General features: G+C 33.2%; 3 protein-coding genes across 8 annotated transcripts; 2 read left to right on the top strand and 1 right to left on the bottom strand.

Annotated features, from left to right (window-relative positions):
- Positions 1 to 342: 342 nt before the first annotated feature.
- Positions 343 to 5030, top strand: LOC114425261 (protein PAM71, chloroplastic-like). Its single transcript, XM_028392114.1, has 10 exons — positions 343 to 819; positions 1106 to 1159; positions 1238 to 1299; positions 1786 to 1854; positions 2337 to 2388; positions 2500 to 2574; positions 2740 to 2869; positions 3287 to 3357; positions 3960 to 4007; positions 4614 to 5030. The coding sequence occupies exons 1-10, from the start codon at positions 409 to 411 to the stop codon at positions 4683 to 4685; spliced, it is 1044 nt and encodes a 347-aa protein (XP_028247915.1). The 5' UTR covers positions 343 to 408; the 3' UTR covers positions 4686 to 5030.
- A 1504-nt stretch (positions 5031 to 6534) lies between these two features.
- On the top strand, positions 6535 to 10832 carry LOC114425197. Of its 6 annotated transcripts, none has more exons than XM_028392043.1 (4): positions 6535 to 6778; positions 6939 to 6989; positions 8059 to 8111; positions 8244 to 10832. In XM_028392043.1, exon 4 carries the CDS (start codon positions 8328 to 8330, stop codon positions 10338 to 10340), a length of 2013 nt encoding a protein of 670 aa, XP_028247844.1. In that variant the 5' UTR covers positions 6535 to 6778; positions 6939 to 6989; positions 8059 to 8111; positions 8244 to 8327; the 3' UTR covers positions 10341 to 10832. The 6 variants fall into 6 exon arrangements, with proteins under 6 accessions (XP_028247844.1, XP_028247852.1, XP_028247836.1 ...); XM_028392051.1 differs by having other exon boundaries at positions 8024 to 8111; XM_028392035.1 differs by having other exon boundaries at positions 8021 to 8111.
- A 497-nt stretch (positions 10833 to 11329) lies between these two features.
- LOC114425253 (aluminum-activated malate transporter 9-like) lies at positions 11330 to 14345 on the bottom strand. The gene is made up of 6 exons (XM_028392102.1): positions 13970 to 14345; positions 13716 to 13856; positions 13272 to 13541; positions 12943 to 13079; positions 12702 to 12848; positions 11330 to 12057 (listed from the first exon to the last, which is right to left on the bottom strand). The coding sequence occupies exons 1-6, from the start codon at positions 14241 to 14243 to the stop codon at positions 11482 to 11484; spliced, it is 1545 nt and encodes a 514-aa protein (XP_028247903.1). The 5' UTR covers positions 14244 to 14345; the 3' UTR covers positions 11330 to 11481.
- Positions 14346 to 17583: the final 3238 nt, after the last annotated feature.

Here is a 17583-nt window from a genome sequence, read left to right as displayed (position 1 = left end):
TATTGATGAATAATTATTTATTTTTTCAGTTTTTTTTTCTTCTTCTTAGTTTATTAATAACAAAAATGGATTCTTCTAATATATATAAAAAAATTCCAGTGGCTCTTGCTACTATAACCTCCCCAACCACGATTTTATATATATATATATATATATATTTCTAAATATTCAACCTCAAAATATTAAATTGGATTGATACTAGATATAAAAAAAGATAGTAAGTAATAGTAATAGGGGCGTGCAGCATCTCGAAAAGCCGAAGCCCAAATAAACTATAAGGGTTAGATGAAGTAAAGTTTGGGCCCAACAAATGCTGTAGAAACTGATCGATCAGTGGTTGGAAAAGATCATAAGGTGAATGGTGGCGCGGGGCTTATCCAAGGCAGCAGCAGAGCGAAGGAAGTAGAAATGCACTCTCACTCACACCCACATACCTTGCCACGCCCACATTCACTACTCCCTTCTTCTTTTCTTCTTCTTCTTCCTCCTTCCTCTCTCCGCATCTCCAACACTAAGAGGCTGCAATCCTCAACTTTCGCCCTCTCCCAAAATGAAACAAAATTCCCAACGCAGCCTTACAAGAATTCCAACAATTCGCCTCAATCACTTGCTCACATCTCCAATTGCAAATTCCCCTTGGCTCGGCCCCTTGTTTCTTCTTCTCATCCCCCTAGTACTAATTCATCCACCAAGCTTCTCAACTCTATGCTGCTCTTCGCCTTCCTCACACTTCAACCCTCTTATCCTGCACTTGCTGCTTCTTCTGACTTCTCCACTATATTTGGGGATATTGGTGACTTAAGCACAGGTTTTGCTTCAGTTAGGAAAATCTCCCTGTCACTTTTTTTTTTTTTTTTAATTACAATGCTTTTAAAAAGATAATTAAGCTTAATTTGAATTACCGCAATGGACAATGGAACATGCAGTTTTTCTTTACCATTACTTAAACATTTATTGTTAATTTGTTACCTGTTACTAGTTACAGATTTACTGTGTACTGTTATTCTTTTACTATTTTATGTAGAACCACTCAGAATCTTGGATATAAATTATTGTGCTGCTTACAAGATTAATATACTTTTGCTTCTTTTATGCTCTGTCACAGGCGTTTCTGCTAATATTTTTCTCTGAACTGGGAGACAAGACCTTTTTCATTGCAGTAAGTGTACATAAATCGCCATTATCACCAAGTAAATAGTACGACCCCCGTGATTTGGGTATTTGATGTTTTATGCAGGCGCTACTAGCAGCTAGGAACTCAGCTGGTGTTGTTTTTATTGGAACATTTGGCGCACTTGCGTATGTTTTATAGTTTCATGGTGATTTAGATGCCCTTGCAGTTTATTTTTCTCTTTGAAGAGAGTTTAATTTTCATGAACATTCATTGTTATACTCCAAACCGGTAAAAAATTATCTTAAATATGACTTTTAAGACTAATTGTTACAAAATTCAATTGGACTAATTTATCATACATGGTCATTTATAATTGGACTATAGTACTTTAGCTTCTGAATGCATTCTAATTAAATTCTATGTTTACAAACTATGCATATAAGTTGATGCAAACAATTATGCTGACAATATTTGCACAACTTAGAATAATCAAAATGGTGCATTTATACAGAATTCTTCAGGCTTTATGTTGTGTCTAGAAGTCAAATAACCATGTCAACATTTACAAAATGTCACTTTTATAAATGCCAAATATTTTATATGATGCATATATCTTCAGTTATACATACTCTTCAAATCATTAATATGTAGTATTTATTTGTCATTGGCAGGGCAATGACTCTGATATCTGTTGTCCTTGGACGAACCTTTCATTATGTTGATGAAATCTTGCCATTCAGGTTTTTTCTTTATTTCATATATTTATTTATGAACTGTGTTTATAAGCTGTTCTATGACTTGGTCATACTGGAAGAGTGAAAATAGGTCTGATCATTCTTCACATGTAACAAAATTACATTTTCATGCTAATTTCCATGTAAACAATGAAACAAAACGATGAACATTGTATAGGATTTTTTTTTTGAAAATGACTCACGATGTTGTTTTTTCAACTTGTATGAAACTTTGACCAACCATGAAGCAGTTTTGTCATAATACAATGTCAAATTTCTTTTGAACGCATTTTTAATCATTTGTAAAAATTGATTACTTTGTGATGGATACATGTCTCTAGTTTGTTGAAGTTCCTTGTTTTCCATAAATATCATTACTTTTCTTCCATGCCTTCCTTTGGGTTTGTGCCTAAACCATGTAACATGAAAGCATAATTTGACTACGAATGACTTTTCAAAAACTTTATCTAATAGGTTGCTTTGCACAGGTTTGGAGAAACTGATTTACCCATTGATGATATTGCTGCTGTTTGCCTATTGGTAAATATAACCTTCATGTGTGCTTAAATGCTTATAGACTATTAGTGTTTGTTATGGTGCAAATTATTTACATTTTCTGTTTTTAGATAAGTTATATTGAATTTCCTTCAGGTGTACTTTGGGGTCTCTACCCTGCTGGATGCCTCATCTAGCGATGGCCAAAAATCAGATGAAGAGCAGAAGGAGGTAAGATTTGGTATCTAATTATCGTTTAATGCAGCACAATGAGCTGGATACATGAATACTGGTTAAGCTCAGTTTTTTATTCTTCACTTTGAACTGGTTCACAATGTTTGGGGTTCACAATATTTTATAGGGTTCCTACAATTTAATGTTTCCTTTCTTAACCAGGCAGAACTAGCAGTTTCTGAATTTTCTGGAAATGGTGCTGGGATACTATCTGCTGCTAGCACAGTTGCCAGTACTTTTCTCTTAGTTTTTGTTGCTGAATGGGGCGACAAGTCATTTTTCTCCACAATTGGTGAGTTCTAAAGTTAGAAAGAATTATTGGCTCACAAAACATACTTTTATATATGGACCACTTATAATTAGAACACATCATTTTTGTCCTTATTAATATCATTTTTTTTATGATTTTACCTTGTGATTTTACCATTCTTCGGTTTGAAAGTATAGGAGACAAAAATCTTGCTCTGAAATACCTACTAAACAAACTAATGTATAAATAAATATTGACATTGACAAATCTTGAAGCTAATTTATATGCTTGGCCTTAAAAGAGTTGAGTGCCAATTGATTTGGATCAATACAATTTCAGTTTATATAATTTTCTTGTTGACTTTTCATTTGTTTCAAATACCAAGACATGCTATCTTGCTTCTTGTCATGCACTGAACTCACCACCTTTATCCTGAACTGTTTTTTCCCTACTATTCAGCCCTTGCAGCAGCTTCTTCTCCCCTTGGAGTCATAGCTGGAGCACTGGCTGGTCATGGTGTTGCAACTTTGGTAACTCTTTTTTCAGTAATTTTTCTAAATACCAATTGATACAACTTTAAATATGGTGATCTGCTCTTTCAAAGCAACAGTAAATGCCTTGTTTAACATTGACATGATAGTATTTAATATAAGCTTCTGGAACAGTATATGGAAATTGTATATGCCAAAATCTCCGACTTAAGGGCAACAAAGAAAAAGGAAATATATTAACTGGCAGTAAATACAGGCCTAGTGCAAAATGAGCTGCTGTAATTACTTATACCTATTTTCTAAGTGCTCTTTGAAGTTTAAACAAACACTTTTGAGATGGCTTTTTTCAATTTATTCTAAAACATCTTACTCCATAATTTAATAACCAGATAAAACAGGTCTTGTAAGTCGTAAGCTATATTTTTGCTCCTGATAAGTGATAAGCTATATTTAATACCCACAACAAGCTCAAAATAAATAAATACTGAAAACGAGGCTATCCAAAGAAGACCTTGACAATTTTGGAAGAGTTTAATTCATGTATTTATATTTCTTGGACTGACGGTCTTTTTCTTCCTTATTCACACATTTTATTTGTAAATATCTCTGGGCTCTATTCTCAATGTGTCTTTTATATGCAGCTAGCTGTACTTGGGGGTTCTTTACTTGGGACGTATTTGTCAGAGAAGGTAACTACTTGCTTATAACCTCCATTCCTGATATGCTGTATTTTGTTGGTTCTGACCTCATGGTTCTCCCTATTGAGTAAGCCAACCGGACTTTATAAATGTGAAACTCTCTAGACATATGCTATCATCTCAAGCAGATAACTAACCAATTTAACCAAAAGGACCTAATACTAGGGAACATAGCTGAAATTGAGTTATGGTGTTTAAAATTATTTTCTTAAATATTGCTACTCATAGAATCTGGCTCATCTGGGCATAATTTTCTGCCCTGGAATTCCACTATTCAAGCATAAAATATATATGATTGCTACGAGCAGTTCAGTGGCATGTTAGACGTTCATCTAGTGGGACCTTGTTGGGAGCGAACTTGTTCTTTCACCCGGATAATATATAACCAACTGAAGTCTTCATGCTAGTTTGGTTGATTAAGACTTAAGAGCACCTTATTTTAAGAGTACGAAAATGCTAATGCTCTTCTAACCACATTTTATATTCTGTAGATAGTGCACTACAATTGAAGCTCAGACCTACATTTGTGTTTCTGTTTTGGAATATTACCTTTATGCAGCTATAAACTAAAAACATGGGTTTTCATTCCTTTTGAAGGTTATTGCCTACATCGGAGGTGTTCTCTTTCTCGTCTTTGCCGCAATAACCTTATTTGAAATTGTGCAATAGGGGTTAAAAGAAATGCAATATAATCTCCGTGCAAAGGGTTCAAGAACGTAATGACCTCTAGAGTTGTATGATTCTGCACTCTCCATTTATGGCGGCTACAGAAGGAAAACAAAATGTACTATAATCCTGCATCTGTTTTAGGAATAGACTTTTACCTTTCAATGCAATCCTCATAAATTATGTCATGCTAGTCATTGAAATTTTGTAATTTCATTTTAAACGAACATTTTAATTAACATAAATTATGTGAAACATGATTTAATTGTTGATAATTATTCCGTGTATTATACTGGTATTTGTAAATGGACATGAAATGTAAAAAGTATTATATATTTTAAGAAACTTTTTATCATTCGTAATAAAAATGATCAATTAAAATATAAGAATACAGGTGTTTAAAATTTTTAATTTGGAAAATTTTAAAATTAGTTTAGTTAGTGGAATGTTATTTTAATAATAATTTATAAATGTAAGTCATTATATTTAATGCGGAGGTGTGTTTTACGAACATACTTGGGGTGTCAACTAAGACGTTCTATTAAAGAAAATGAGTTAATATTTAAATAAACTAATAAGAGGATGAAATATAGATTTAGGAACTATTTTTAATTTTGTTTATTTAAAATATTAATATAAGTTGGATTTCAAATTCAAGGAATAAATTTTAGCATTTAGATAGGAGGTATTAAACTTTAGCATTTTAAGCCCGATCGAACTTGGGATAAATCAGTTTATTTTTGATGATGAATTAGAAGCTTAAGACAAACAAAAAACTTTTAACAGTTACAACTTTTAATATTTGATTTTAAAATCTTCAAAATAGTTTGGCACAGATAGAATAATCATAATCAGTTAGGATGCTCCATCACAATTAAAAAAGAAGACTTAATGGATGGAGCAACGTGAATAACAACAAATTATAAATTCAAAGATGTGTTTTTTTGTTTCATTAAATTAGTTACAATAGTACACTTAAAAAAAAAGTTACAATAGTGACTAAATACCGCCAAATTTAAGGATCAAAATGTTAGCTTACTCATTTTCTTGATAAAAATCGTTGACTTTTAAATTGAATAAAATATTAAATTAATGGAAGAATTTTTTAAATTTGTTTGAATTTGGATTATCTTTACAATAGTGATTTAATATAAAATCAAGATTTTTATAACAATGTTTTACAATTTTATCTAATATGACATGTAAATTTTTTAAATAAAGGTTTTTAATAAAATACCCTTTATGAAAATTTTAAATGAAACCAGAGTCTTTTAATAAAAATATCTCACGACAGATTTAAGCTTAAAAGTAGAGACTACATATATTGTTAGCACGAGTAAATCGATTTTTTAAGTGCATGTTTAAAATGACGGCACAATGGAGAAAAAAATATCGTGACTAATCCCAAGTCACAACAACATATTGTTGTTTTTCAAAATTTACAATGATATCATAATTTTTGGATTCAATTCTTTGTCAAATCTAAACATACAAAAATATTAGAAAAATACTCTACACACTCATTCAAATATACTTTCTCTCATCAACTTAAATTTATTAAAAATGATAAAATTTAATAATAATTTTTCTTTTTTGATTTTATAGTTTTTAATAAATTTTAATCAAAAGAAAATGTATAACATACTTAAAAAGTGCATTTCCAACACTTGCACCTCTCTTAAACATCCACTAAGTAAGTTCTATTAACACTTTGATAGATGATTAATAAATATAAGATGAATATTTCTGTTTGATTTATTCTATGCTTAGAGATCATGGATTAATTGATTAAAAAAAGGTTGATAAGTTAAAAATATGTTTAACTTAAAAAGATGAAAAAAACTTGCTTAATTTTCAAGGCTAAAAGAAACTACACCAAATGAGTTGTAAGTGCGGCCAGCCATTGCCTGAAATGATGATGGCTTTGTCGTCCGATCATCAATGTCTTGTGTCGCCCTCCTCCCTTCCTTTTCTTCATAAAAAAATCATAATCCGAATCTGTCGAAAGTCAAAACCCTAGAATCGTTCCCCAAGCTCTGCGGAAACTACATAACTAAATCACTTCAAATTGAGGAATTACTATTAATTACTGCGAGGTATTAAATCTTAATTCCTCTTTAATTCGCCGTTGATCTTGTTCATGTTATGTTTTTCAAATCAATCATTTGTGTGCCTTTTCCATCTCAATCTTATTTATTTGATTTGCTGAATGAACTTGGAGCCGTTAACTGATATATATTGTTTTCTCCGCCTCAGCTCTACGCTTAGTAGGTTATTTATGTTGAGCGAAGGATTCCCAATTTCAAAGTAAGTATGGAAGATACCTGGCTTTCACTTTCCATATAATTTCCTCAAAGACAAACTATATTTTGTGTTAATTCAAATTCTCTGTTTCTATTTTATCTGTTCTGTTTGTGCATGCTTTGTTTGTTTTATTCATCATATGTATGCTTGAGTACTTTATATTTTGGTTTGTTGTTTTTCTGGTGTCCATCTAATAGGTAAGGAAGTTGAGATACTATTGGAGTTAAGAGTCCGTTTAGTTGGTTTCAATCTGTTATACCCACCCTGTTTTAAGTGGTGATTCAGAAGTGCAAAAAGGGAAGAATTCAACCAATATATTTTTCCAGTGCATTAGTCTAGACCCTGTTAGTTTTACTTGTAATGCAGTATCAAATATTTGAGTTGCCACTTTGGGGGAAATTTTATATAACTGCCACTGTAGCATTATCCAATCAGCCCCCTCTTAGTATGTAACTTTCCCTTGTGGCAGCTTCTGAGAGAGTGAGTATCCATTCCCTATTGAATTGGCTTGTTTGGGGGAGACTATCAACGATCAAAGATTTTCTGATCATGTTTTGGCTTGTTGGGGGGAGATATTACATTTCAAAATTTTAGAGAATAGTTAATAAAGATGTCATTGTTCAAAAGGAAACTTCTGTTTCTTTTCTTTAAAATAACAGTCCCTGGCTCTGATACTCAAAACTAAAATGGGGAACATGCACAAAGAATTGATTCTCTGGTTTTCATATTGTTTTTCTTATTTTAGTTTATTGAGACTTGGATATCTTTTTCAATCAATTTTATTGTTTAACTGCTGAGTGTTATCGATCAAAAATATCAATTTTAAATTATTGTTCTTATTGGATCAAGCAGTTTTCTTTTTTCCTTTTTTATTTTTATATTTGTGTTCTTTTGCCTTTTGATACTGTGTGTTTGGTAGTTGTTATGAATGGAGTTGATATAAACACAAAAAGGTTGCTCTTTATTCTATTCTTTTAAATAAATTGATGCTCAAATACACCAAAATGTGACTGAAATCATTTTTATTTTGGAAGAAGTTCTAGTGCTAACCATGTGGTATGTCATGAACAAGATGATTGACCTCCAAGCTGGGTTTTCGAAGGATTCAAATCTTGCTGAATTAAGGTGCACCCACAACAACTGATAATCTGAACATCAGTTTAATCTTCTATTTCTATTAGATGGATCGATGTGATACTTCTGGATTTGTCAGTGGGGGATGCATTTTACCCTTGTAATCTAACCTGAATTTTGTAGATATCCAATTCTTTTTATGTGGAAGTCAGGCTAGTGTTCTGTTGAAATTAAACAATAGGTATAGAATTAGACTGTCAATGTCTCATGGATGTGAGGTTCCAGAACTTGAGTTTCACAGCTAACTGTTCTGCAAATGCATTCAAGATTTTGGGTAACTCAATGCAAGTTGAAGTAAGGGGAGCTGATTGTAGTACAAATAATATCTTACAACTTGATTCCCATGGTTCTTCAATTTCAAAGGGAATGAAAAGAAAGTGGGATTTAATTGATGGATGTATGGGTCTGAGCATTGGCTCTTCTTTGTCTCTTGGACTTTCAACAAGTTCCTCGGACAGCAAGGAGAGTTCAGCTACTGCTTGCACTGCTTTGTCTTCAGCCAAAGAGATTGATGAGGAATCGTCCATGCCTATGGATATTGAACTGGACTTTACACTTCATCTTGGCTGCGAGAAGGTAAAGAGCCCAAAAAAACTTGCTAGTTCAAATTTGAAGATATTTGAGTTGCAGCCTAAGGTTGATTTGGAGTTGAGCCTTTCCACACGGCCCTCTGAATCAGATATTACTAGTGTTTGTCTAAGTCCTTCTCAGGCCCCATCTTTCCGATTGAACATGGAGACACCATTAGTATTCAGCAGGACACCAAATGCTGATGAGGGATCAACTTCATGTAGATGGAAACCAGGGCTTGTTTCACTTAATGCAAGTGCTAGTGTAATGTTAAACCAGGCTGAAAAGAAGTTTGATCATAATCCCATTGTTCTAGATCTCTCATCAACGAGACCAGAAAGTTCAGTCACTAGTACTTCCAGACTAACACAACAGAAACAACCACTATATTGCAATAGCAATTCTAAGACATGTCAAGTTGAGGGATGTGGAAAGGGAGCCAGAGGTGCTTCTGGACGTTGTATATCTCATGGTGGTGGTAGGAGGTGTCAGAAACCTGGCTGCAATAAAGGAGCTGAAGGCCGTACTGTATACTGCAAGTCTCATGGAGAAGGCAGGGGATGCGAATATCTTAGTTGCACTAACAGTGTAGAAGGACATACAAATTTCTGTATTGCTCATGGTGGTGACCAGAGATGTAGTCATGAGGGTTGTTTCCGAGCTGCCAGAGGGAAATCTGGATCGTGTATTCGGCATGGTGGTGGCAAGAGATGTGAAAGAGAAAATTGTACTAAGAACTCAGAAGGCTTACCAGGTCTGTGTATCTCACGTGGTGGAGGGTGTAGATGTCAAGCTTCTGGTTGTACAGAAGGGGCACAGGGAAGCACTATGTTCTGCAAAGCACATGGTGGGGGAAAACGCTGTACAGCACCAGGGTGCACCAAAGGTGCTGAGGGGACCACACCACTTTGCAAAGGCCATGGTGGAGGAAAATGCTGTGCAGACCACGGTGGTGGAATTTGTACTAAAAGTGTGCATGGAGGTACCAACTTCTGTGTGGCACATGGGGGTGGAATGAGGTGTTCTGTACCTGACTGCATGAAGAGTGCCAGGCAACAAAGCGATTATTGTATATGTCATGGAGGAGGCAAGAGATGCAAGTTTGAAGGGTGTGGAAAGAGTGCACCAGGTGGCACTGACTTTTGCAATGCACATGGGGGAAGGAAGAGATGCTCTTGGGGCCATCCTGGGTCAGAATATATCAATCAACAGGGTGGCTCTTGTAGTTCATTTGCAAGGGGGAAGACAGGTCTGTGTGCACTTCATAGTGGGCTAGTACTGGATAAGAGAGTTCATGGAGGTGTAACCTTGGGACCAGTTATTCAGGATAGTCATGTTAGTAAACTGGATGAACCGAAGCAGATAGTCATTAACCAAGATATTGACGTAGATATGATGAAAATGGGTAGCCCACGGGCAGCTGGTGTGATAACTTGTTCTGATGTTAAACTAAATGAAGTTGCAAGTACTCGTCTCCCATCTGGGGAAGATGGTCACACACCAATGTCAGTAGCAGTTCCTGAAGGCAGGGTGCATGGTGGAAGTCTGATGGCACCGCTGATGGGGAGTTCTGGCCTTGGTACAAGCAGTGGGAGAGATCTATTGAGTGATCAATCTGAGACAATTAAAGCTGGCATCCTGCCCCAGTAAAATTTGAGGCTAGTTATTGCTTTTGTTGCCTTGCTCTCCCTTGTTGGAAAGTTGTATCTGCTTGTTTTCTTTGAAGTTCGATTGTTGATGATTGGAGTTGTCGTCTGATATCTGTTAATTGTTAAAACGGAGAGAATATGTACGTTGTTTGACATACTTAAGGAAGGGATATAAAGGTATTGGTGTTTTTCTTTCCTTCCCCATTTCATCTTCTGTACATATTATCTATCATTTGATAAAACGTCTTGCAGTTTGTGACAGCAGGTTGCCTTGTAAAGTCTGTCAGTGTGACCTTGTATTCTGTCTGTAATAAGCCTCTTTAGTCTTTACTGAGTGAGATCAAATATGTTGTGATAATAATTTAGCTCATGGTTACTCTTTCATAACTGCATGACTGGCTACATAGGCTGTGCTTACTCCCGTTTGACAATTTCAATTGTTATCATATTCTGTATTCTCCTGCAACTAGTTGTGGGTAGTTTTATTCTTAAATTATAGTCATTTTTTTAAGCGTCTCATGGAAGTCGGAATGTTGGAAAAGAAGTAAAATCAATAATGTAACTGATTGGATCGGTAATTATATATATATATATATATATATATATATATATATATATATATATATATATATATATATATATATATATATATATATATATATTATAAGTTAAATTACATGACAAGCATAAATGGCATTGATTTATTAACTGAAAAAGTACTTTGGAAAACAATTAACGATATTATGTATTATCAAATATTTACTATGAAGTATGCAAGTTTTTATATACTATGAGATATACAAGTTTTTATATTAATTGAAATGCATAATACACTGATCTTAGTTAATCATTAAAATTTTAAGATATTACTCTACAATGATTCATATATTATAGCAGACTAAAATTATAAAGAGTTTTGTTAAAAACGTAAAATGAAATTGGTCAAAATATAATTGGAATTAAATAACAAATATATTTCTAAAGCAACAACAATATATGAATTCTATCGAACATCATCGGATGCTTCTTGTTACTTGGAAATCTTTTCGATAGTCCATGACAACACTGCCCAATCCTTAATCTTACCTACTAACATAGTAAAATTTGAATGTCATACACAGAATTGTATTGCACCTTTCCTTCTATAACCCATCGTTAGGCTTGAACTTGGCCATCTTGGAAAGCTTATCAACTGCCTCTATCAAATGGTCAACTCTTGCCACAAACTCCACGAGCGAGAAAGCGAAGTTAGTCAATGACAAAATTGCAGTACTCTCTAAGGCTTTCGCCTTTCTCTCCCCAGCTAACAACTTAATGTTTTTCTCACTATCTTCTTCAAAAGCATCCACTTCTCTAGGTGGCCAAGAATATAGTCTTTTCAACTGCTTCCTCGTTATCTCATGATAACATTCTACTTGTTCTGCCATCTCCCTTTGATACGGTAAATGGTAGAAGATATGTGAAATATTGTTTGCAAAGGACTTTGAAGAGTTATCAAGGATAGGGGGTTCAAAAGTGGATGTCAGTAGATAAGAATATTGGAAGTACATAGAACGTTGCAGCCTCTTAATAGAGCTATGAAGCCTGTTAATATGGGAATTTTTCAGACTCCACTCCATGCGGCTAATGTCTCTTCCCAAAATCCTTACTATCTCTGCAGCTTGGTTTGATGCCTCTTGGATTTCAGTTTGGAACACAACCCGCAATTTGTAGGGTACCTGAAAACCAACTAATAGTTAGAAGATTTTCACTACATTGAAGACATAACTAATGCCTAATTAATTTAGTTAATAATAATAATTTTATCCTAAATTTATTTTTTTTTCTAAAATTATTAGTGTCATTAGTACTTTCATTTCTCTTTTTTTTAGCATGGTTTATTCTTCCTCTTCAAATGAATTTTTTATCAGTATAATTAGTTAAAGATATTTTAATATAAAAATAATTAATGTAATGAACAATATGAATTGAGACATTGAGTCTTATAAAAAGAAATCAACATCACTTTTAAACTGAGTTCTATAAATAAGAACGGATAAGAACGGAACGAGTATAATTAAGTTGATATACAGCACTTTATTAAGAGTATGAATTGAAATATACTCAAGTTTGTTTTGTTAAAAGAGAAAAAATAAATTTCATGAAAAAACTCACATAACTATCTCTTGGGTGAAAGGTGAATTCACCAAGTATCCGACATGCGTGGTGTAGAGGAGGACGAGACATTTACAAATATTCTTATTGATTAATAGGACACAACTTATTTATCATGCAGTCACGTCAAGATTATATTTGAACGCGGCATGCACACCAACAGCTAGCATGCATGTACACACGCTAAAACAGACAAGAAGGAATAAACCTGAATTTCAGCGTGTACAATGCTATGGAGTGCCATAACTTCATAAGCACAGTATCGCAAGACTGCCCCAACATTAACATATTGTGCCCATGGATATGAAATGTGCATGAATCTACCATGTGGTGGTTCCCATTTTGCTGATTTTGCCTTTGCAATCAAAGATCAAGGACAACACATTATTTTCGATCCGCAGTTGAAAACTGAAACCTGAAAAAGTGCTACTATTAGTATGAACACATACCAGAGTCTCAAGCTTTGACCCTGAATTCAAGCTGCTTTGACATCTCTTATAAGCCGGTTCGTCTGGAAATGCATCTATGCTAGCCATGGTGACTTTAGACTTCTCTGGTACATCTTCTAAATATTTCTTGACACATTCTGATATTACAGAAAGATAAAAACATAATTTGGTACCGTATATATGCTGCAAATCAAAAGAAAACTATATAACACCTTAAAGGCTATATTCCAATTTAATTAGCTTTTCAAACAGAATATATTAATTGATTAATAAGTCTTTTTTTTATACAACTATGATAAATCTATTTTTCCATTTTTATTGGAACTTACCCTCAAGTGAATCTGCCACTGAATGAAAGTTTTTGACCAATTCTTTATGTAACTGGTCCCCAGCCCATAGAGGAAAAATAGAGACATTGACCAACATTGATATTATTCCTCCAATGGCGATGGAATACAACCGATCGAACATAGTTCTAATTGGATTTCCCATTCGATAGTCAGAAACTATGATCAAGCAATAGGTTAGCAGTGCCACCCTAAACCCGTACTCATACTGCACAAGCGGTGGCCAAGTTTTCATGTACGAAGTTATGACGGCTGCATATCAAAATACCATATATATGATTAAGACATGTACACCATTCACATTCGTTACTTTTGGAAAATACTGAACGATGTCACACTGTCACATTCATAATTAACCCACGTACGTCCGTCTTATATTTATATTAGTATATGACAAAATTAGAGAACATGTAATTATAATTATACCGATCATGAAAATACTAAGGCCAATGATAATAGGCTCAGCGACATGGCCACAGGATAGTGCTGTCTCAGCAACAACAATGGCCAAGATTCCCGCCACCAAGGTTCCCAGTGCTCGATTAAATCCTCGATTAAACGTTGCTCCTTTAAAATTCACAACCATGTACCCATCAAAATCCAATATACAAAATACATGTACACATTGATATATAATACATTATACTTAGATAGTTAGATGTATATAGCTAGCAACATACCAACAGTGTCTTCGAATACAAGGACAGCAGTGAGAATGGCCCATACAATATTTGGCCCAAAGACTTGGCATAGGGCTTCAAATAATATAAGCAAAGACACAAGAAGAACAGCCAGCCCAGCTTTGAGTGCAAATATTTCTCTACCAGTGTCTTCCTTGCAAAAATCCCATACACTCTGAATCTGATCTCGAAGCCAAGCTTTGTTGGCTCCAGATTTCGTGCCACTCTCATGCAGCTCAGGTTTAGTAGGAATGCTAATTTCAATGCTCTCCATTTTTGTGTTCAATCCTCACAATAGGTACAAGGCTCTTGCCTGTATATCAAGCTAGAGCCCCTTTACATGTAAATTAATAATATAACTAAACTAGCTAGTAAAACAAATAATTAACAAGAATGAATAATATGGAGGAATTAATCAGCTTGAGTCGGGTATATATAGATATGTATTAAGATGGAGCGAGGAAAGAAAGAGAATAGTTTTAGCAGTAAAAGGCCTACTAGGATATATCGAATAGAAGATTTGATACGATAATAATTTTAGAGAAAATGGAGCTGAAAACAACCTCTATATAAAGAAGATGCTTATTAGCCTCAACAATACTCCATGCATGCATGGATATGAAGAATTAGAATCGGAAACTTCAACCAAGCTGTTTCTAAACTGACAAATAATAGGGAAAAGGGAAAAAAAATAATTAAAGCTGTATATATGTGCACACAAATTCACATACGTTGGGGTCCATGGAAGTACAGAGCGAAAACTGATTACTGCATGTCAACTTTCTACTTCTATCGAAGGCCCATCGTTATGACTAACGACTAGAGACATGATTACTGGATCATGCAGCTGCTTGAAATATTAAAAAAATAATAATTTTAGAAATACAGTCGCATTAAATATTTTTTTAAAATATTATATCATCTATAATTATCTTATTTGATTTGAACAAATAGTCTTCCCTTAATTAAAGATACATGTAGTTTGTGTAAAATAGAATATTAATAACACAGGTTATCTATGCATTCGTTTGAATATAATGAAATGATAAAGTCTTCGTGTTATAACCTGAACAATGTTATAACTGAACCAGGGGAATTAACTGTGTAAATTTTTTAAACAAACTAATTCATTATTATTATTATTATTAGTTAAAATCTCTCTACCTGTAACTTTTAAAAGAAAAAGGCAAAAAGAAAAAAAATCAAAGTAATAATAACAATTATATTTTGAAAGTTCATGAAAGAAATTAAAATAATTATATATTAAAAGATAATTTATGATTAAAAAATATATACACCAAATAATTGTAAACCCCTTCAATTATATATATAAAAGAGAGACGCGGGAAAAGGAATATATTCAAGAATGATTTATTCATGTAAGAAACCCTCGTTTATTAGGAATATCTTCTTCCCTTGACAAAGACTTCCATAGTTCCATGTCTCAAATTTGTTCTGTCCTGAGGGGAATGGAGATACCCAAGTTGTTAACATAATAACGCACGAATTTTTTAACCCACCTCATGTTCACTTATCTGCCGGGTTCTCCACTTTAATTTATGCGATCATCTCCGACATTAACACTGGTCCAAGTTGCCTACTCTTTCTCGGATATATGATGTCATATATTCCCTTTCATATTCCTTAATTGTAAGATATTATTCCATTATTCTTAATTACAAATATAATATCATGTTCCTAATTTATACATGCATATACGAAGCAGTCACAGAGTTTAAGAACTTTAATGGTCTTTGATTTTTCATTATTTATGATATATATGCTGTTTGGTTGGAAGGAAATAAATCAGAGCCAAAAACATAGATTTTTTTTTTTTTAAATCTTCCTTAACTTTTAGGAGGTAAGGAAGGCAAATGAAGAAGAACCATCTTTCCTCATTCAGTTGTTCTGCTTTCCAATATTGGGGAGATTTGGAGAAGAGACTGTATTGACTAAATTGAATAAACCCTTCTTATGTTTTAAAATTCAAGATTATAAGAGTGTAAAACTAAATTAATTTTTACAATCCTTCCCTTTTTCTTGTAAATCAAACAAGACAAGCGTTATTTCTTTTTTTTCTTCGTTAAAATTCCTCCTGTTATGCAAACAAAATATCTAATTAAAATCTCTAAGTTTTCTTTCTCCCTTAAAATCCATCTCCTCCTTTGAACTAAACAGTTCATTAAGGTAATGCATATGTTTAAAAAACAACAACTGATTACAGTATACCAATTCGCAATATAAAATACCCATTAAAATCGGCCTAGTAATAAAATATTTAAATAATATGCTTAAGTTTGATCCTCATTACTTTCCATTGCACAACATAAAAAAAATTACATGATAATTAAAATTAATAATCTCCATAAATGCTAACTACACTATACATTAATAGCTAGCTAATATATTTATCAGTGCATCTATGTCTTATGAGTATTATTATAAAAAAATTCATTAATATTTTCTTAATGTTTTTTTTACTGAACTATTTTCTTAATGATTTAAAATGATAAATAGTTTGAAACAGAAAAATATTTTAAAACTGATAAATAAAACGAGATAGATGGAATGCTTTTTCATAACTTATTTTTCCTATTATATACACTATCTTTTATTTTATTTATTTTTCTCTTAATTATAACAATATGTGCAAACTTTTTGTATAAATTAAAATGTCTTATCAATTTATGGAAGTGTAAGCCAGCTGGTATTCCCCGAGACAGAAGTGATCGCCAAATTCATCCCATACTTTATGAGGCAGCATTACATGATAATATGCGCGCAAGATATATAAACCTTCACTGGTTTTATTTCTATTTGAGAGGTGATCATCACATACAGCTAATTGCGTCTTTCTTTCTCTTTTTATGGTGAATCAGCGCAATGCTTGTTATTAATGTTATTTTCACTAAAAAAAATTATAATTTTTTATAATTTAATTTTTAAAATTTTGTATTAAATCACTTATTTTTATATACTTCTCTCTTTGTAATAAAAAGTGTTGTGAGAAATTTTAAAACAGCTTTATAATTATAATTACAGTTTCATATGCATGCATGCCAGTGTCGTATTCCAATTTTATTTCAGCAATCAGTATAGTAATGGATGGATAAGAAAGCATATGTTATATTCGAGACGGAAAAAATATTGGAAGACATTTACGAGGTGACACGAGATTAAGATTCGGAATATGTTCATCTGTGGAATATATATGTGGTTTTGGTTTCCAGAGTAACTGTTGTTCAAGTGACATGACTAGCTAACCTGTGGCACTCACTCGTGCTAATACGAACTTTATTGGTGTGAACTGTCTTAGCGAATATTAAGTGAGTGAATAGCACGAGTTAGTGAGTTAGTGTCTTGAGTTAGTTAGGCTCAGCTGTTACAAACGGTTAGCATTTCAGTTTTCTGGTATAACAACCAGCTTAACATTGCTTTCTCTTTCCTTCAAGTGTATAAATATTTCACGTATACTATAATGAAAAACATGCAGTCATTTGGTCACTTTAGGTACGTGAACAGCATCATTTTCTCTCTCTTCTTTATGGCCATTAAATTGTTTCAGAAACTGTGAAACAACTTTTAGAGTATCTTCAGCTTCACTTTCTGTAACA

Source organism: Glycine soja, chromosome 1 (genome assembly GCF_004193775.1).
Source record: "Glycine soja cultivar W05 chromosome 1, ASM419377v2, whole genome shotgun sequence".
NCBI lineage: Eukaryota > Viridiplantae > Streptophyta > Magnoliopsida > Fabales > Fabaceae > Glycine > Glycine soja.
The sequence above is the reverse complement of the archived record's forward strand: the minus strand, read 5'-3'. Positions and strand labels throughout refer to the sequence as shown.